Genomic DNA, 21,799 nt, shown 5'->3' on the forward strand with positions numbered 1-21,799 from the left:
GCTGCGGCCTCTGCTTGAGCGCCGTGCAAGTAATCCGTTTAAAGATCAACCTCAAAATTCCTGTTCCCTGATTCTCCCTCCCCTGGAATGTAGCAGGAGCCCATTTATCACCGTAGGAATGCAATGACTGGTGAAAACCCCTTGTAAGTAAGCTTTACTTTCAAATACGAGGGTATTCAGATAATTTCTTACTCGGATCAGGGATCAACTGCCTGTGTAGGCCTCTTTGATCACTTCGTATGACAACTAGTCAGTTTATAACCTTGCGCATGTGAACTGACAGCCCTGCAATTTCGTCTTGTTAATACAAATTATCTTTTTATCTGTGTGAGCATCTAATTCCTGGTAATTCGATGGAATTGTGGTGATGGTAGTTGAAGACCTAACAGCCTGCAGGCGGAGAGAAGATGCAGTTGGCTTTATCTTTTATACTCGATGCATTTCACAAGGAGAAATGAACAACTTAAAATTCCATTACATGTAGAGCCATGAACGTGAATTTACTTTTAGCATAGTCACATGAAAGAGAAAGGCATCATGCTGTCGATCCTAAGAGGCATCTACATGTTTCCCCTCTAAGGTAAAATTTTTCTGTTGTTTCCCCAGCTCCCGTGTATTTCCCAACCAGGAATACATATTAAGGGACGATTACACAATGCTTGGTGAAACTCCCTTTATTTATTTCACTTGTGTTGTTGCTGTTGTTGTATAAGAAAGAGCAAGATGATAACAAAAAAGAACAAAGTAAAATAAAATAGTAGTTGACCCAAACATTTTTAACGTGTTGAAATCCCCTTCCAAAAGCAAAGACTCTTTCTTTCTTTCTTTCTTTCTTTCTTTCTTTCTTTCTTTCTTTCTGCCTTTTCTTTGCATTGATTTGCACAAGCATTTTCTCTGTGAGCCAAATGCATCTCTGGTATAACTTCACTGAAGTCACTGGACTTACACCAGAGGTGGTTTTGGTCCTCTCTCCTGGGTAAATACAGTAGGAATACATTGGTCACGCAGGCAGAGTGTCTGGCAATAAGTGCACTGAGTGGTCCTGGCAAACCAATAAGAAAGATCTAAAATAAAAATCCCAAACAGGTCTTTTATTTAACATAGGGCCTAAAAGTCTACTGGGAGCTGCTGAATACTGCCCACTAACTGTACAAAGTATAGGTAGCATGCCTTCCAAATATCAAAATATCAGACGGAATGCCGTGAAAATAAATAACTTCTAATATAAACAAATGAGAACATATCAAACTGTTACCTCTTTAAACATAATGTAAATAAAAAAAATACCAGTCCTTCTACACAATAAATATTAAGAAACCATTGACATAGTTGAAATGTACTCATATAAATTAACAACTTTAATTACATTAGCCGAACAGACATTGGTTAAAGCACTGCATGTAGTATGCAAAATAATAATAATAACAATAATAATAATATCAACAACAAAACACAAAATGATAAAAACAAAATAGGCTTCATAATATCTTGGCTTTCATAATTTATATATATATATATGTATATACATATATATATTGTTGTGTGTGTATATATATAGTAGATATATATATGATATGTATATATACATATATATATATATCTTCAACCCATCGTCAATGTATTGTTTTTGAAAGCATTTAAATACAAAAAACCCATTGAGAATTAATACAAATTCACTGTATTTCAAAAAATAAATAGCTATATAACCCAGAAGTGTTGTTTGTTTCTGCCCATGAAAATGTTGCTTCTAATTGTTCGTGAAAGGTCAAATTATGATGTAATTCACTCATACTGAACAGCTTTTTACTCCCCATGTGATGCAACGAGAGCACGTGGGGAGTAAAGTCCTTCTCAGCGTAAGGAAAGTGATTAGCATCTGATTCTTATACTGATGCACAATTTTGACATGAGGTTTAACTTAAAGAACTTAATGATTTCCACCACATCTCTTCTACCTACGCTCCAGAAATAGATTCTGCTCACTTTGTTCCTACTTTCGAGGAAAGGAGACCCTCTGAGATCAACAGCATTGCTTACAGAGTAAGGCACTATTCCACATGAGTAACTGTAGTCCATAAAAATTTTCATTTTGCACACAGACTTCACAGATGCCTGGACTTCTCTGACTCAGAGATATTGCTGCTAGCCTCTCCTTGGCCTGGTGGTGTTACAGTGAAATGAATCTGAGGGCTTGAATCTCAACTAAATACAAAAAAGCAGGTATTTATGATGGAGTACTATGTTGCAATGATTGGTAAGAGACTCTTTCTGTTGAAGTCAATGACAAAACTCCCATTTCATTCAGTTCTACGGTTTTGGGCCCTAGATCAGTATTTTGCTGTGACATATAACTGCAGAATAATTGTAAGCATCTGTAAGCATTTCCTTTGCAAAACCCCAAGAATACAAATACATTCAGCCCTCCCAAAGAAATTTCTCAACGTGTACTTCTGCCAGTTCCTTAGGCCTTGTATACAGTGAGCATCTGACCTGGGGAGGGGGAAAGACAACCAAATGTGGTCAACCATGAAGCAAGAAGATTGTGGAGGCACGGAACAAATACATTTCAATGATCAAATATATACTGAAAATATATTTTCAATATAAACAGGAAATGAGTTATATGGAAAGGAATGTGTTAGTAGTTAAAGGCTTTTTTTTTTTTTTTGGTATACTAATACCTGAAAGGAGAAGTTAGTTATTTCTGAGACTGCATGCCCTTGAAGAACTGGTCAAATATGGTAACAATTTCTAATGCTATTTTAAGTACATGCAGATTTAATTAAACCAAATTATCAGGGGTGGGGTGTTTTGCTGGAATCAGTCAGTCTTGATTAACATCCTGATTTCTTATTTTATTTTATCATACACTTTTTCATTTCCCCCTGCTTTAAATAACTCTGACCACAAATCAAAACCCCATGACTGAATCTAGAGATTGGAGGGAGAAACCTTTAAAATTTGAGAATGGTATACACACAAATGAAAGCTAAAAAGCAGGGCTTAGGAACAGTTACTAGTTGATTTGAAAACCTTCTTCTGTTTTCGGTGTATCTATCATGTAACACACTCACCACATCTAAAATCCTCTTTTCTTTCCTCACTTGGGAATTGTCTCATGCTAGTTTAATGTTTTGCAGGGCTAGTCCCCGTTCACCACATAAAAGCTTGCATCAGAATTAGTATCAGTATCGAACTTCTTTTTGAAAGCTCTGTCTGCTTTGGCCAGGAAAACCGTGAGCCGCATCTTACTCGGCTTGCCGCCTATGGGAGTTTTGCCATTGTCGCTTAGGGGAAGACGCAGGGATTTCAGGTCTCCCATTCTCTCCAGCTAATCAAACTTGAGGATACTTTTTGCTGACGTGAGCCTTATCACCTGCTTCCCTTGCCGCTAGAGTCAGAGACCAGCCGTGATGCAAACAGCTTTAACTAATCAGCTGCTGCGTAAGGTGCCATTCAGTCAAAAATCCTTCCTCTCTCCAAGCTGTCTACAGCGAGACGAATCTGCGATTCGCTCTCGCTTGCCTTTACTCCTGTGAGCAGTTTTACTACTCTCGCAAGGAGGCCAGGAGCGGTCAGTGAGACTAGTGACCCGAGTAAGGGTTCTGGGATAGCGCGCTTACAGTTTTAAGGCCTCATCCAAAGCCCAGTGAAATAAAAGGTACTCTTTTCAGCAGCCGTCATAGGCAATGTCTCTGCCCCTGCCGTTGCACAGCCTGGCTCTGCTTCTAGAAGAATCAAGAGCAATTCAGCCGCTTGCTTCATGTGAAGCAGGGTCAGGAACTTGGTTTGTTTAAGTTATAAAGATAAATTAGTTGTGCATCTTCTTTTTTAAATGATTTTTTTTTTTCCTTCCTAACTAGCATTTGGTATCCCGCCCTCCTTCTCCCCAGGAAGAAAACACAAAAAACCCAACAAACTTCTGTGAATAATTTAAATCAGAAAGCCTTGATATTTTACAGAATGCTTTAGTGACAAATTTAGTGTTTACCCAATTGTTACAATTTTTTAAAGGTTTTTTTTTTTTTTGCAAACTGCAAACAAGTCTGTAAAAAATGCATTGTATAAAAAGTACATAAATGTATAACCCATTAGCTGTACTATGCAATCTAAATACTGTGGAATAAATTAGATAGAAAACTTAGCTATAAGCATGTATGTTGATAATTATTCAACAGAGGAAAGGGCTTTTTTTTGTTCTTTTCTGTCTTTTTTTCCTTTTTTTTCCCCTTTTTTTTTTTAATTTCTATTGATACATACAAATATGGACATGCGCCCATGCGCACATACATATGCACACACACAGACATGGAGAACACACACAGGCACGCGCGCACACAAACAGTTTTGGCTGACAAAAATGAAGGCCCTGATTACACTGGTGAAGCATGGTTCTGGCCATGAAGGTGCTTACACGCTGTCCCTAGCCAACGTGACTGGGCTAAATTGTGCTATAACATTAAAAAAAAAAAAAAAAACTTTTTGAACAAACCGTGCTCTCAACGAGGCAGGGGGCCGCGTTGGCGCTTCTTTCGGTGAGGGGCGTTTTGAAGCCCGACTCACCAGAAGGCACCTCACAAGGGCTCGGTCCTGCAAACCTGTGAGAGTCGGCAGCTTCAGGCTCAGGGTTATCGCATTCAGTGTAAACAGGGCCTAAAGGTTTCTCCCGTTCCCTCTTCTCATCTCCCCCTAAGCCAAAGACAAATGCTGAAAACTTTAGCAATCTTTTAAATACGACAGCGATGACAGAATTTTTTTTTAACAACCTATCTACCTATGCCCTATGGGTTGGACCCTTCAGGTTAGGTGCGGACACTGAAAATTAGGTCTTGGACGCGCAAACCCCGTCAGAGTTGCCGTGCTAGAGGGTGGTGGTTGAGGCAGCCAGTCTTTCACTACAGACTGCGTTTGAAACAGAAATCCTACCACAGCTTCCTTTTTCTGTACGCTTTGCCGGGGCGATGACGGGCAGGGCCCAAGGTTGCTTGCAGTTTTACACCAGTGCTGTCGAAGCGTACACCAGCACTTTAGGTGTCTCTCCCGCAGATACTATTTTGCACGTGTCCCTCCCACGTGTTAGTAACAAACAAACAGTCTTTCAATACACTGTGCTTTGCACACAAACATTCATTGTTTTAAGAACATTAAAGTGAAGCCAGAAGTGCTTATACCTTGTGTATACATACATATATACATACAGAAATATATACATATATATATATGTATATCCCTTGGATCAAGTTGTTTCCCAGCACTGCACAGGTGCCGTGCAGCAGGGAAAAGTCTTAGTGTTGTACATGCAAAACGAGTACAATTATACCTAGGTGGGCGTTGGATCCAAGCACCTTGGATCCAAATCCCTAGGCTTTTCAGGGCTTTTGAAATCCAGAGCTAACTTCAAATCGCAATTTCCTGTTGAGGGCAGTATTTGAATTGAACTGGTTAACAGATATACTAGCCTGAATGTAATCAACCCACTGACCCTTAATTCGGACCCTAACTCATTACAGGTGAATGGTACCAACCACAAACAGACTTTTTAGAGGCTCGCACAAATGTCTTTGGTGTATGTGTCTATTCTTTTTAAGGTACAAAATAATAATAATAATTATAATAATAAAAATAGCTATTTTGTGTGCTGTAGCAGTTCTTGTATAGCTCACAATAAGTGCAGCTCTCAACCCCTCCCACACCCAACCACCCTCCCTTGCAAATGTTTGTTAAATAAGGATTAGACAGGTCAGACACCATTGTAGTGCAAATAGTAAACGATTAAAAATTTTTTTTACAAAATATAGAAATGTTTGGCTCCAGTAACTGGACAAACATGTTCCTTTCAAGTATCTCTCACTGAAGAATTTTGTTTTAAAACAAGTTACTTCCATTTAAAAAAAAGTCTTTCTGTTTTTTTTTTCTTTCTCTCGCAGGTAAACAGTTTCAAACCAACTAGGTTGCATAGTTCTAACGTTGTAAGCACCTTTACAAAATGTAACTTTTATTCTTTCATTCGTTCTTTTTATTTTTTATTTTGTTTTTTTCTTCATTTTTCTTTTCTTTTTTTCCTTTTTTCTTTTTTTTTTTTTTTGTAAATGTAGTGCAGAAGATGAAGGTGTATACACCTGCACAATATTGTCCCTTTACCAATATAAGTAAGTATATATATGCGTGTAGTGTGTGTATGTATAGAGATATGTATATAAATACATAGCCACATATATATCCACACAGACACTACACACATAACTCAGTTCCTTGGTAAATTGTTGGGGGGAAAGTGCCAGTGAATGTAGTGTTCATACACATGGCTTTTCAAGGAATTTCAATGACATTTTGGACTTAGTCCAAATTGCTGCAGGTTAGATGAGCTGCTACCACGGCTTGAACTGATGGGTAACCAGGGGAGGGAACGTAACTCCCCTTGTTACAAGTAATGTTTAATATACTATCTAATAAGATAAGAAGCATACTGAAAGGAAGGGGAAATCCCCAACCCATACCGCCATTCAAATGCATCTCATTCAAGCCCTGGTTCATGAAGCTTTCTTTTTTCTTCCTTTGTATATCTTTAGTCTTTTCTGATCCTCCACAAGTCAGCTTTTTTTTTTTTTTTCGCTCTCTCTCTTTTCTCTCTCGTTTTTGTTTTTGCTTTTATTTCGGTTGATTGTTTCATTCAAAAAGGTTATACCGTGTCAGGTCTTTCCTCTTCTTGGGCTTTTACAACATTTGCTTCTCAGCTTAACAGAGAAGGGTCTTGCACGCACGTGTGTCTATGAGCAGCCACACTCCTCCACAATCATATTCTGGATGTCTTTCTTAATGATGTTCTGGCCATCGTCGTAGTACAGCATGGACATGGGCCGCAGCTTGGTGGGCACACAACATGACTTGAGGTTGGCAAAGGGGCTATGGCCCCGCATGCGGTAATGGTTGATGACAGTGGAGTGAAAAGATAACGATGAACCGGATGTGCCTGCTATATGGCTGGGACACTCTCCTTCGCAGTAGTTGGCGTGATATCCTGTAGGTGCAATGATCCAGTCACTCCACCCTATGTCCTTGAAGCTGACAAAGAACTGCTTCTTGCAGCAGATGTTGACTTTGCCGTCACACTCCAGGCCTCGTCTCCGCCGCCTGTGCTGGCGGTCCTCAGCTTGTCGGGCGAGCATCATCAGGAAGGGCCTGTGTGATTGCTCCTTTTCCTCTTCTCCGGTGAATTCTCCAGCTTCCTTTTCTTTCCCTTCCCCATCATCTTCCTTTTTCTTCTTCTTGCCCAGTAGCACCAGGCTGGCTCCAGTCTCTTGGCACAGGTCGCAGGCAATCCGCACATCCAAGGAGCTCTTGCCTTGATCCAGGAGTCGCTGCACACTGCTGGAGACAGGGAAGATGTGCCAAGTGCTCTTACGGGTGTCCACTGCCTTCTCTGAAATCAGAGTCTCGCCCCTTTCACCTTTCAGCCCTCCATCCTCCGACTCTTCTGCTCCTTCAGAGTTGTCTTTCGGCTGCCGCTGCTGTTGGAACAGGCGGATGGTCACTTTTGTCCTGCTCCGGTTTGCCTTGGAGACCTTCAGGAAGAGCCACACTTCCGCGTGTTCCACCACCGATAATTCACTGCCTTCCTTGGAAATCTCAAAGTGCAATGTTTTCTTGGGTGTGCCTGAGTTGGTAAATGAAAATAGACAAGGAGAACGAATTAGTATGTCTGCTTGCATTCTGTCAAAGAGATTTTGTTGTTACCACAGGCATGAAGCTCCCTAGGTTTCCTACTTTGCTACTTTATAATTTTTTCTAATTTTTCTATTCTAACCCTCCTTCACCCATTCCTCTCCTGAGTTTCTGTGCCAAGTTTACATTTCTCTTTTGGGAAAATTTCCTCTTTAGCAAAGTATGTATTTGCCTGTTGTTTTCCAGGATAGTATTTTAACTGAAGCATTTTGTATATTTTGCATAGTAACGATACCTTTATGTTGGTTTGTGTAAAGCATTTAATGGCAAATAAGCATTACAAGCTGCTAAGAGTTCATTTGCCTGAGCTGTCTTTTGTGGTCACTGTTAGCTGAAAGGCAAAAATGCTTCTGTGAAGACAGCTCATGAGCATATCTCCTACACATACAGATCTGTGCCTAATAGCAAAAGATGGGGAGCAAGTTCCAGTCCTACCAATTCTTTGGCAATTCTTTGGGAACGATGTTGAAGCAAGATCTGTCCTTTCTCCCTCTGTAAAACACCATACTTCATGTGGGTCTTAAAACGAGCTGTAAATGTCAATTGTTACAAAAACAAAGGAATACTAAAATATAGGCCTCAATTTTGAGAGGTTTGCAGAATTACATTGTAAAGAATTGCAGAATTACAGCAGGCAGACTCTTCGTTCTGTGAAATGTTACCTGTAGATCCTGTTCTTAATTTAACACACTGTACTTGCTGTGATTATAGTAATGGTGAATACACTAAGAAATGAGCTAAAGAACTGTATAATTATGGGGATGGTTCTCTGGCATAATTGTATCAACTTGCTGAGATGTCATGATGATGATTATGATGGTGAGGGGGAGTTTCTGTGATACAGAGCTCATATCCCTGGCAGAAGCTGGAATGAATAATAAGGGCTGCTCTATGATTTGATCACTAGAGCATGAAGAAGTTAAGAGAGAATGAATTAGCTGTGTTTTTTATTTTTTTTAAGAGAGATACTTTTTTCTTAAAAAAAGAAAAAGCCATATTGGCATCTTTTTGTCTTTCTTTCTCAGAACGGAGGCCAGGAAGGACTAGGGTCACCGATTTGAAATACACAGATACCTGACCTTAGTTAGATAGCAATATTCATAGTTATTGATTTGTCATTGATACTGCTATTGAACCTACCCACGTTTGTTGATGTTGATCCGTTTCCCTACGCAATGATTTTGTTTCTCAGGGAACCAGAATTTTGCACTGCGATCAGAACTGAAGTGGTGGAAGCATATTGAAAAAAAATCACTCTTGTGGCAGCAATGCTATTATCCTTGCTTTCTGTTGTCAAAGAACCACGCAAAGCATGAGCTTCCTAATCGTCTCCTGGCTCCCCCCATTCCTCAGATGAGACAGAAATGGGTTAAGGTCACAGGAGACATCTATCCTGTGTTCACTTGAGAATTCAAGAGTCCCCGATTTCTAAAATCTGTACGCGGGCTGCACTGCCCCTTGAGCTACCTATTACTTTCCTTCTCTGTGAAGTCCTGGCACTGGTATCTTCAGCTTTCCCTGGTGGCACTCTCAGGTCAAAGAGACAGACGTTTCTGAATTAGCGTGGCCAAAGGGCACAGCATTTTGTTTTTGTTTTGCCTCTAAGTGAGAGTGTGAAATTGTAGACTTTAACTGTCAGTGAGATAGGAAAACACATGGTTTGTGTTAACTGCTTCTAACAGACTTTGCTGATATCCGTCTCCAAAGCGGGTTGCATGAATTTCTCAGGGAGCTAAATGAACCAGTGGGACTGGGCCTTAGAAGAGGACAGAGAGTTATAGAAAAGACAGAGCAAACTGATCAATACTGTGGGACAGTGTGGAGATTTTATTTATTTATTTTTTTAAATGAGAGTCATTCAGTAACGACTGAAAGGTAATTACTTAGCCCTTACGGGCTAACACCAGTGTTTCCATTCTAGAAATTAAGCTATGGCAAAGCTGCCAGCTGTGTTAGAGCAGGTGTGTGACAGGCATTAATCCCCCCTCCTTCCCAGGGATGCACTGCATAAAGTGGTGTACAACAAGCATCCTCAAATGCAAAAGAAGCCTGGTTCAAGAGTCTGGCTGTATAATAAGAGATGTTATAAAGAGTATGCTATATTAGATACTTTCATGGCCTGTGAGGACCATCCATCCCCAAAGGCAGGGTGCCGGCTAAGAGCGGGCTGTTGTCACCAGGACTCTCCTTCTGGCCCTCTGCTGCTTGCTGTCCCTACCTAGGGAGGCCTTGGGGAAGAAGAGACGGTTCAGACCAAGCTACCACACATGGGCAACAGGCCTGGTTGCGTGCTCAGAGGAGAGCGGCCGAGGTGTGCAGCCCTTCCTCCACAGAGGGAGAAGCTGTGTGGCCTGTCTGATCAGAGAGGCTGGACAGCCCTGTATTACAGAATAACTTAATGCCGCTAAGTGCTAATGCGTGATATTTCACATTCTGTTATTTCCATTCTAGTGGGAAATGAAAATAGTTGCGAAGTGACATACCTCCAGCAGTAAATATTCATATTACCTTATGCACTGGCCCAGAAATGTAGCAATGTAACCACTCTTTTTGACAGATATTACATGAAAGAAACAAGATCTCAAGAACTCTGCTAATTAGTTTTTCATATGTTCCTGTACGTGTGAAAGTTGAATTCTTCCTCATTACTAGAAATATTAGAATAGTACGAAGAGCGTGTCTGAATATGTTTGCATCGCTTTTTCCTTGCCCTGCTCCTGAGTTTGAGCAAGCTAGCGTAAGACATGTTCTACTAGCATAACAGCCTCCGTGTGTGTGGTTAGCTACGTTTTCGCACACAAATGCGAAAGAAAATGCAGGAAGCTCACATGAGCCTAATATTTCTGCACGAAACAAAATACTCAAGTCCTCAAACCTACATAATTAATAAAAGGTTTTATAACAATTAAAAGGATCTTTCCCTTTCTCAGATCCTTACAGAGCAAGATGCGAACACTCTCACATTAGGAAAAAAAAGGGAAGCTTTTCTGAATTCTCTCCGCATTCAGAATTAGAGTGTTACGATCACACAGCACAAATGGTATGAATCCTGCACGCTTTATAAGGTCACTGTGGTCAGACAAGCTCATTTTGAAATCGCAGTTTGGCCTATGCTGAAACTGAATTAAGACCTCTGGGTCTTGCTTAATATGTGCGCACATTCACGTTACAGCAGGGTCTTTATTTCCAAAAGATTCTGTGACTACGAGAAAATGAATTCTTCAAGTGTTCCAGGATAAAAATTATGCTGTATTTCATGTTCCCCAAATTTTGCTTAGGGATTTAGCAGTCTTCCTTTTTGGTCCAAGTTAACGACCTTGTCCAAATCTTTAGAAATCTATACTATTCAGCTAGCTGAAAGTTAAAAAGAGACCTTACTGAAAGTTAGGGATGGCATCTCTTCCGTAACTATATTGTGTTTCTCCTTTTGTCCTGACTTTTCATCTGCAACAGCTGATCCGCAAGGGTCTTTTTCCATTTCTAATCATCCTGCTCCTCCTGCCTGACTCATGTGGAAAGACCCACAGCCCAACAGTGGTAATGCCTTCATCACTTCAACGCTCATATAAACTGCAGTGTCAACATCCTAGATTGTTAGCATAGTAGAAAGCAGCTGGAAAAGGAGACAGGGGACTACTCTGAGCCTGGTTTGATTGCTTCTCCTCCTCTCCCCTTCCCAAAACCTTGGAGAGGCCACCTCTCTGCTTCACTGCTGAGTGAAGGGAAGAGGCCGTGGCTGCAAGGGAACTGCATAGCAGCGCTAGCCACCCTGGTAAATACTGTGAAAAACGGTGAAAAATACCAAGCCCTAAGAAATCGGGCATATATAGTAACAGGTTTATGGAAGGAGTTAGTGAATGGAAAGAAAGTGAGGCATCAGCCTGTGTAGCATGAGCGTTTGCTAGCGTCGGATCTGATCTTCAGTGGTGCTCACACAGCTTTTTGGGGCAGGCGCCTGACGGAGAAAGCGGAGAGGCGCCTGCCCGGGTGCCCTCCTCTCCTGCGGGAGCCAGCTGCTAACGCGCACTCCTCCGCCGAGGCTCATGACCCTTCCTTGAGCACTGCTGCCTTTCAGTGTGTGGTCAAAGCCTCTTTATTTGGGATTTACGGTGTGCTTCGAGGTCGGGCCCCGTTGGTTTAATCTATCTATGCGTACTAGGGAGGGTCTAATCTGTAGAATTAAGAGAATTTGAATAAAATGCTAGGATAGTTAAAAGGATTTTTTTTTCCCCATAACCATATGTTTTTAAATGCTTAAGGCTGCTTTTCTCACAATGAAAGTGGGTTATACTTCCTGACATTATAATATGACTTATTCTTAATTTCTCTTAATACACAATATTTAAATTTCACATAGCAAATGCTCACTGTATGTGAAGATGCTGTTACTTTAAATTTCTATTCTTTACTGCCGCTTAATTTTGAGCCGTTTTTATGTTATACTGTAAGTGAGCTGTTTTTCCATACAAAGCGAGCTTTTTTTTCCTTTTTTAGTTGCTAACTTTACTACTGCCTATGTTTAGATTTGGGGGAATTTGTACTGCGTGCCAATCTGTAATTACATTCAAAAGCATCCTTCTCTTCACTTCTCATTTCCGTTCCCCAGGAGACAGAAAAAAAAAATAGGTTACTAGAAAGGTTCCTCTAAAGAGAATGAAGAGAAGAGCGTGGTTATTGAAAGATAATTGCTCAAAATGTTTACTAATGAGTGACCACTAGAGTTTAGATGAATTGTTCACAGTGCAGAATTTATTCAGTAACTTTAGCTCTCTTATCGTCTAGCAGTTATCCCCTAGGCAGACTGATTATTACAAATGTGTTATTACTGCGATTAGGCAGTGGCCGTTTATATGAACGCATTTCAGCCTATGGACCGCTGACAAACGATTTATTCTAACTATTCATTACCCCTCGTATGTGACTGGTCATTTAAGTTGCCTGGTTTTGTTTCGCCTCGCTGGCTGGGTGACTGTTGCCGCTTACAAAGGGAGGAGCAGTTATGACACAAATAACAAACACCAAATCTTTATGTCCCCCTACCCTTTGCTGCAAGCAAAAGGGGATTTCTGCCGCTGCAAAAAAAAAAAAACCCTAAAACCAAAAAACACAAAATAAGAAAAATGACTAGTCCTCACACATTTGTGGGGGTGGGGGGCGGGGGGGGGAAGCAACAGCAACCTTGTTTTAAAACTTTCCTGGAAAACAAACCCAAAGGGGCATTGACAAGGTCATTTAAAACGTGAAATAATTCAGTTTGGGTGAACCTTGCCTCTCCTCCGGTATTTTGTCAAGAGGGAAGCACTTTACATCCACAGCTTACAGTTCTTTCCAAATGGAAAGCCCTTCCCCCACACGGCTTTAAATATTTAAAAACAAAAAAGGTGTTTGTTTGGTGGGCTTTTTGTTACTTGCCTTTTATAATTTTTATCTAAAACAGCTCAAGGAAAGTTTAGGGTCAGTGGCACCAATAACATATTTCAAGGTTAAAGTAGTATTGAGTCTTTGTTTTTCATAAAAAAGGAGGAGAAATTTCTTTGCACAAATCCAGAATACTTTTTTAAAATTCCAACAAAAAGTGGATCAGAAGCTGCCACTCGCTTTTCATGAGAATGTTTAATTTCTGTGCACTAAGGCCCAAGTCCTAAGAGCACTGAGCTGAATAGCAAAACTTGCAATTGCTTCCAGTAGACTTAATTACATTTTGTACAGCTCTGTCGCGTTAAACAAGACCGACTTTTCATACACATATAGACATACCTAGAGAGAAGAATTCCTCAGCACGAATCCATGCATGAATTTACACTTACGCTGTGTAAAAATGCATCCTGCACACACACACAAGCAGGCACCTGAATGCACATATTTATAGGTAGGAATCTGTTCACCTTACAGCGCTGCCGGTACAACGGTAGGAGTATGTAAGTGTGCAAGCCGTGGCATACCCGTACATATGGACACACATGCACTTACATACAGATACGGGCAAATGCGTATTCATATATACCCAGCTGCATTCGCATAGAAAACTGTACACAGAGATGGACACACGCAGTGCTTTCTGTCTCTCTCTCAGGTATCTTTTTCGAAACTGGTTCCCACCTTCTCAGATTTGTCTGCGCTTTCTCAAATTGTTCTGGGACCAGCCAGCCTCAGGGAATTCTCACATTTTGATACAGTGAAACAGATTAATACAGAATGGCTTGCTTCTGCTGGAAGTAACTTGCTTTCATTTGTTAAACTTGAAATCTTTGATAAAGTATGCAAAGGAAAAAACAAAATCAAGGGGAAAGAGGCTTGTTTTCTAGAAGCCAAGGAGACTGCATTAAAAAAAGATGTGAGAAAATCAGCTCAGCTGATGATTCACGGTCACATTTCTCAGTATCTTGTAAAAAATAATAATAATCGTTTTTGATCTCTCTAGATTTCCAGAACTTCAGCACCCAGCAGTTTATCAGCTTTTATCTTTCTCCCCGTTGCCTTTGCCTGTTTCCTTCCACTGCATTATTTTACTTGCAGTCTTGCACTCCAGTGAATCTCTGCCTTTTAAATAAACTGGAAGAGAGAAACGAGAGCTCCACTCGGAGAAGCTACAGATAAGCACAAAGTTCTCTGGGATTCAGGATCCAATTAGGTAAAATAGGGGCTTGCAGGGAGGTTGCCTTGCGTGGAGCAAAAAGCCTTTGGAGTGTGCCCTCTCGTGGCCATTCTTTATTCAGCGCCGATATCCCTAGCGTTAAATACATTTCCTTGAGAAAGAGAATCGATGAAATGAGGCATAAGTGACCCGTCCTTTCCCTCCGCCTGAACGGCTAGCTTTGCCGTATAGCACTAAGTATTTTGCTAGGAAAAGATGTGAGCGCGTATGTACATGTGCGCACACACGAGTGCAGATATTAAATGAAAAGTCAATTCACCTTGAATTCAGGATGGAGTGATACAAAAAGGGAGAAGCTGTGTAAATAGCTGTCACACTTCTCATTTTTTCCTGACAGTTCTCTTAATTATAGGCTTTTGGGTTTCAGTATTTCCTCCCAGTAACTCCCATCACCCTCTCGGGGGCTGATGTTAGCAACCCATTTCATTGGTAGTTCAGTTGCCAGGATCAAATTCACTTGGCAAAATCCCAGGTCTGCCTAATAAGCTATCTGCTTAAAATAATGAAAGAGTTAGTAGCCAACCATATTTTATGAGCGCTGGCTATCTCAATTATGGAACGTGCTGGATTTGCTTGTCAAGAATGTATATGATCCCTCTCCTCAAAAGACAATTTTTAAGACCTTGAAGTCAGCCACAGAGCTCTGGCACAGCTACACTCATAGCAGCACTAATCGAGCTTAGTAATCTTAGTGTGATATGCAAGTAGAAAATCATTTTTGTGTTTTACTTGTCAGAGTGCCAAAGGACAGTAGGGTGCATTTGTAAACTTTTGCCCAATACTTGCGGTCATTAGTTTTGCAAAGATCTGCCTGGATTTGTTAGCTGTGAAAACTACCTGCCAACTATTTTGCTGATTTCCTGGACATAACTACACCTGTGCTTCAGACAAATTCACTGCGTTTAGTTTCCCCTCCAGTTGTCCGTAGCCTACGCTCATTTGAATTTTAGTCCATTTTATAAAATAGTAGTCTCAAGCCAGAGCCACGTGCACAGGGCACTGTTTGTTCATTCACTCCATTTCATTGTATGTCTGAGGCTATGGCTGATGAAGGATGGAAATACTACTTTTTTAATGAAAGCAAGTAGTAAATGTGGCTTCTGAAAGGTATGGGGCGAATGGCTGGCTTGTGTCAAATCATACCCAAAGGAACAAAAAGCCTAAATTCTTATTTCTCTTTCCATGGACGTTTATTTGATACCATGTGAGATATTTCCATTCATTTTCATTGATTTCCTATTCCCCTCTTTCTAGATGGTGGGAGTTTCACATTACAAGCAGGAAGAACATTAACCTGAGTGTAAGAGTAACACCCTTTTTCCCCTGCTTGGTGCTTAAAACTTCCCCCTGCTCTTTTCAGTTCTTACAGGACAGTGGGGACTGTCCATGTAGCTACAGTCTATTCCTGTCTTTTTTCCTCATACTGCCTATGTGACATGTCACTTGTCTTCTCTCTGCCTCACTTTCCTCAACAGAACAATCACACTCCTTTAATATCTGACACTTAACCCTCTTGGCATGTGAGCGGAAGGGGTCCCAGGTAGTCTACTTATGCTGTTACAGCATTAGTGCCTGGAAGGTGCGGTGGATCCTTGGTGTGAGAGAGATGCCAGCTATGAATGGCTGCAGATGCAAGATACGTTTCAGTAGCTTGCAGTAACTGCACAGCGTGGAGTTAACATTTCCATTATAAGCCAAAAGCCTAGAACTTGGTTTCTCGTTTCTAATTGCTCCTCCCAGATAAAAGCCTAGCAGGTAGGGGAACCAGGGCCAGAGCAGCCCGCTGAAGGCTCCTGCCCCGGCTCCCCAACGAGGTTAGCATAAAGTGGAGAGCAGCAGCGCTGGGAGGAAAGCCGTGAGAATACAGTGCGTGCCCAAGACATTCAACAGGGCAACTCCATAGCATAAGGCTCAGTAAATTAATTTGGCTGGCAGTGGTAAGACACCGGTATGTAAATCAAACTAACTGACGTGTTAGTGTTGGGTGGCTTGCAACGGGGGTGGGGGCGATTGGTGGCTGGACTATTGGCCAGTGTGTGGGCAATGGCACGATTTTTGCTGCTCACGTGAGCCTGTGAGCCAATGGCTTCAGGAGCTGCCGTTGGAGAGTGTCGTACTGAGTAGGCATATATCAAATTCCAAATTCCTTTGTGTCAGAGCTCAGGAGAGACAATAATGTGTTTACAAATGATTGGGACTCACACAGTGAAGAGAAACCACTGTTCATGCCATATGTGTTTCACTGTGCTCAGAGCGAACTGCTGAAAACCAGGTGGGGAATCCGACTTGTAGATAGCCTAGAGATTTCACTGCTTTTAGAAACTCATTTCTAAACTATGGTCGAGCCACCCCTGCTTCTAATAATCACTTGCATTGACATCTTCTATCTGCTTTCAGAGGTGGAGGGAACGAAAGAAAGGAAAAGCCTGAGCTTTCATAGTGAAAGAACTGATAACGTGCGCATTGACAAGGACGCCAAAGGCAAGGGCTCCTTGTACAGTTGGAAGTCGGACAGCCAGCAGGAATGTCTGCTCTTAAAAGCATGCACACTTCTTGTGCATGGCTCTCCTGCAAACAGAACATCTGAGTCAACAGGTTTTCAGGACTGGAAACTCTGAGTGTTGTCTTAATTGTTTATACTGCTGCAGCAAACTTTTAAACAAAAATGCTTGGAGTTCCTTTGCATACTTTGCCTACCATATGCTGTACCAAACAAAACAATGACATTCTTTTAAAACCGTCTTGGCAACAGGAAAAATGCTTTGGCTAGACATCATCATAAAAAGTTGCTGTTAGTTAGATGGCATGGATATTGCAGGATATTGATATCAATGCATGTATAAGCGTACTCACATATACTAACATGTACATATACATAGGATTAAAATGAGTTCTGGTCCTATTCATTTAGGAGCAAGACATTAAAGTAGAACTTTCGAGTTGTTCCCTATAGGCAGATGATGTGAGTCTGAGCTATTAGTGAATATCTGTATTCTGAACTCTTGCTATGTAAGAATCAGGGAACACAGATCTGTGAAATAGTTCAAAATATACCCTATGAAGGTTGCATTTCTTTGGCAGGAGTGATTTAGGGACAGAACCCTTTTTTTTCCCACTCTGCAGAAGTCTGGATTACAAATTGGATCAGCTACAGCAACTTGTCCAGTTCTGTGGAAGTCATCTGACAGTCCCTGCAACTCTTTATTGCCGAAGATGCTGTGTTAAATTGAAAACAAAAATGCCCTCTCACTTCTACAAGTTAAAGCTGCTTCGTCCGATTTTGTAACTTCCACTGTAATTTTTACATGAAAGGGTTGTTTCTCCAATAGTAGGCAGCTCACTTTCTGTCTCTAGAAACTCTCCGAAAAGGTTTCAGTCCTTTTTCTTTCACCATCAGCCCTGCAGTCCAGTACTTTAATGCAAGTACTCTGGCTTCACAAGCACAGTTTGGAGGACTCCTTTGCAGCCTGACTTTCTGCTCGAGATTGGTTAGAGAGCTTCCTCACTGTGTGGCTGTCTGTCTTTAGCAAGTGTAATCTGTAGCCAAGACTAAGTCAGAAAAATCAAATTCCTTCAGAGTGCCCCCCCACCCCGATGCCATTCCCCCTTCTCCCTCCCCCCAAGCCTCCTCCTGTAACCTTGCAGAAAACATTATTGTTGAGGAGAAGAAAAGAAGTTAATTGCAGTTCTGGCAGAAAGGCTATTTTACAGTTTTGTTTTCGAAGCACTCACCTGATTCCGCAAAAGTGATGATTTCTGAGGTTTGCTCCACAACTTCATTCATTTCGGCTCTTCTTCCAACATCATCCTCTATTTCCACATAGCCATCCTCTCCCACCTTTCCCACGTGGAGTTTCTTGATGGCATTTAAAAGTGCTGCCTTGGGCACCGGCTGGGTGATATTAGGTCTGTCCCTCAAGTGCAACATGTTCAGTATGTGCTTCTTTACTGCTTCCACCATCTCAGGCTGTGAGCTGGGCACATCCTTGGAGAGCGTGGCAAGGGCACATGATGGACAGTCAGTGACTGAACTGTGCCCCTCGGATCCTGGGGTTGGGGAACTCCTCACTATAATCCAGGAAAGCACCAACAAAAATCCTCTCTTCAAAAGCAAAGGCATCCTGGCAGCAAAAGTTGTTGTGATTCCCTTTTTAAAAGGCCCTGCTTTTCCTCCCCCTTCACGCACAGTTTTTGTTGTTGTTGTTGTTGTTGTTGTTGTTTTGGTTTGGTTTGGTTTGGTTTGGTTTTTTTTGGGCTGGTTTGTTTTGTTTGTTTGTTTGTTTGTTTTTCCTTCTCTTCAGCAAATTCTCTGGAAAAAGAACCAAAAGTTTTCTGTGAAGTTTTGTTTGCAGGTTCCCCCTCTGCATGCAATAAGTGCTGTAGATGTTTGTGGCTGTCAGGGAGAAGAGTTCTGACTCTGTCTCAGAGTAGGAGAGAGACACAGGGAGAGAGGGAGAGAGAGAGAGAGGACGGATTGGCCTAAAGTGAGTGAGTGAATGAGAGAGGGAGGGAGTTTTGTCTGTGAGTAAAGGCTATGATTAGGAAGGGGGAGGAACAGGCAGGCTGGCTTCCTTATGCTCATTGCTCCCCTAACACACACCTCTCTTCAAATATCACTACTCATGTTTTCTGCCCTCCCCCCTTTCTAAATCTCTTTTCTCTCCTGTACATTTACTCCCTTCCCCCCCCACCCCAGTTTGACTCCTGGCTGTCATTTCCCCCCCCCCCGCCCTTTTTTTTTTTCCTTCCTTTCTTTTTTTTTTTTTTTTGGTTTTGTTTGTTTTATTCCTTCAACAGTATCACTGGCTTAACTAAACAGAGGAAACATGAATGAATGAAAACGGTGAAACCTTTTATTAATGAGCACCTTGCTCTAGGTCCTGTCTGGTATTGTTAGAGATAGCAAGAGATGTTAAATAGCTTGTGAATGAGAGGGGGCAGGAGGCAGGGGCTCGAAATATTTGGGGCAGAACGTTATTCTGCCTCGAGCGGAAGAGAAAAGGTCTTTTCTGCTCACTTTTCAATGCTGGAGGTTATCAACACTGGCAAGAGATCTGACGGGAGCAAAATAACGCTGTTGTTTGGTGGGCTATATAATACTTGATACGCTCTCCAGCTGCAGGATGCAGTGAGGTTTGAAAGCCCGAGCGAGAGGTGGTGGAGCTCAGATCTGTGACGTGCTAAGGTACTGCCCTCGCACCAGAAATATCCCTGCTTCTGCCCTAGCCTGTGCCTAGCGTTTCTCAAGCAGATATATTTAGGTTTGGGGTTAATCAAGTAACGTCTGAAAAATGCTTTGAAGATGAAAAGTGTTACATGTCATCTGGCCAAATTATACTTGCTCCTGACTCAGGCAAATCCCTCACTGATGCCAATAATAATTTTGTCTGAGTGAAGGCTGAGTAAGATCATCTACATTTGGCCCATTGGTATTGCAAGGCACTTCTCGTTTCATTCAATTAAACCACACAGAGCAATCACGATATCAGAATAAGACATTGCAAATGGAAAGCGATCGAAAATGCCACGGGGAACCAGAGTTTCAACAAGTGTTGGTACATCCTTGCCAGTTTATGCCAGCGAGGGTTTTTTCCCCCTGCGCCGCAAAAGCATTCCCTGTGTCACTGCCGTGACTTTTTTTGCCTTTGTATTCTGCAGCGTCTCCCTTCTGTTCCTTATCTAGCAAGGACGAAGTTAACACATTCCCTTAGGTTTGAACTCGGCAACGCAGAAGGAGAGAACTACGGCTTACTGAGCCAAACTTCTGAGGTTTTTCCCCGCCGCACTTTGACGTTAATAGATTTTCTTAGAGCAGCTTCTACTTTTTTGGTATTCACCCTCTTTCTTTTCCTTTCTCTCAGTCTCTCCCTTGCACACCTCGGTCTTCTCAGGTGTGCTTACCTCCTACCCAGCAAATATGCCACTTACACTGCATTACTGTCAGCCATTGCATTTTAGTGGAAAGGAGTAATTTATAAATATAAGCATTGTAAGTTCTCTAGTTTCCATGAGATGACTACAGGCACATGGTCTGAGAGACAGGCAAGGAATTATAGTTACAGTAAATGAAACATACAGAAGTAATTGAACAATCAACCAAAGTTTTACAAATGTTATATATTGCAAGTCCTTTTCAATTAAGCTCTTTTATAAGTCTTTCACTGTTATAAGGCATCTACAGTACACCGTCATCTGTGTTTTACTGACCTCAGTTACTATACTGTTATATACTGTTACACTTATGGGTCTGTCAGCATTATAAACCCTGCAGCCATTCTTATAAACACATCTTTGTAACACAAACCTCACTATAATACATCTAAATTTCTTGGATCTCATGAACAGCCCAAAGTCTGTTGTAATTATATGAAGTCTGAAAGTCAGCTTGAAATAGAAGTAAAAGTTTAATTGGATGAAAAAATAATTTGAGAGGAAAATATGCATTCATGATTAGATGTATTAACAGATGACATAATTAGAGCGGTTATTTATAGTTCTCACATAGCACCTATCCCAATAGTGTCTGATGAAAAGTAAGGGACAGGCATATAGCAACATAAAATATAGATATGTATATTTGATTTCGTGATGCGGAGTATGCGCTGCTTGCCATATATATTAGGTACACTTATTACACACAGTCTCTATTACGTATAGATATAGCATATTATACTTGCATGCCATGATGATTATAGACTGAACATTAAAGCAGAACTTTATATAAAACATTATTTTCTAAAAGCGAGTCTACTGATTGTGCCTATATATAGTTCGTTCATACTTACATCCATACACGTATATATGTTCATGCTTAAAAATATAGAAATGATGGTTCAGAGTCTTTCTATAAAATTTCATGAGCTGCAAAGCTCTGTTTATGCATTCATTCAAAGCATCCATGACAATATGCAACAACATGCACCTTAATTAAAAGTTTTAGTTTTAAAAGAAAAAAAAAACTGATTTAAAGTTGTTACCTCTCCAGTCCTCACACTCTCAGAAGGAGACTGCTGTATTGTGCATTAAGAACTGCTCAAGTTCCTCTTTGTGGTATTCATAATGCGAAGCTTTATACTGTACTTCTCATGTCTACACTCACAAAATAATGTCTGTCAAAAGTAAGGGGGCCGGATCACTGCGCGGGATTGGTTAATCCAGTTACATCAGCAATTGACTGTTTTTCCTGTATGAGACATACTTCTGGTAATTATCTAATGGAAACTCCTAATTGTCTAGCATGACAAAATATCGTGGATTCAACTTGTAGTGGTGATCTCTGTACCCATTTAAAGAACAGAACTTCAAATCAGACTGAAAGCAAACATTGTGAGTCAGGAAGACACACTCCAACTTGTTTTATTGCATAGCTAGATATAGATATTATTAGATGTAGATACCACTGATTTAGTTCAGATACAGTAT

At 41.1% G+C, this 21,799-nt stretch overlaps 2 protein-coding genes across 3 annotated transcripts in view; one reads left to right on the forward strand and one right to left on the reverse strand.

The window, feature by feature from the left end:
* Positions 1-659: 659 nt before the first annotated feature.
* Positions 660-21,464, reverse strand: INHBA (inhibin subunit beta A). 2 transcript variants are annotated; one of them, XM_068935974.1, is made up of 3 exons: positions 21,355-21,464; positions 18,110-18,686; positions 660-7,654 (listed from the first exon to the last, which is right to left on the reverse strand). In XM_068935974.1, exons 2-3 carry the CDS (start codon positions 18,495-18,497, stop codon positions 6,768-6,770), a joined length of 1,275 nt encoding a protein of 424 aa, XP_068792075.1. In that variant the 5' UTR covers positions 18,498-18,686; positions 21,355-21,464; the 3' UTR covers positions 660-6,767. The 2 variants fall into 2 exon arrangements, with proteins under 2 accessions (XP_068792075.1, XP_009677709.1); XM_009679414.2 differs by lacking the exon at positions 21,355-21,464 and having other exon boundaries at positions 18,110-18,988.
* LOC104147055 (uncharacterized) overlaps positions 20,966-21,799 on the forward strand; it is a 105,207-nt gene continuing 104,373 nt past the window's right edge. The window contains exon 1 of the mRNA XM_068933741.1: positions 20,966-20,972. Within this exon, the coding sequence (XP_068789842.1) occupies positions 20,966-20,972 (7 nt within the window). The remainder of the gene's footprint in view (positions 20,973-21,799) is intronic.

This window comes from Struthio camelus, chromosome 2, assembly GCF_040807025.1.
Source record: "Struthio camelus isolate bStrCam1 chromosome 2, bStrCam1.hap1, whole genome shotgun sequence".
NCBI classification, from domain to species: Eukaryota; Metazoa; Chordata; class Aves; order Struthioniformes; family Struthionidae; genus Struthio; species Struthio camelus.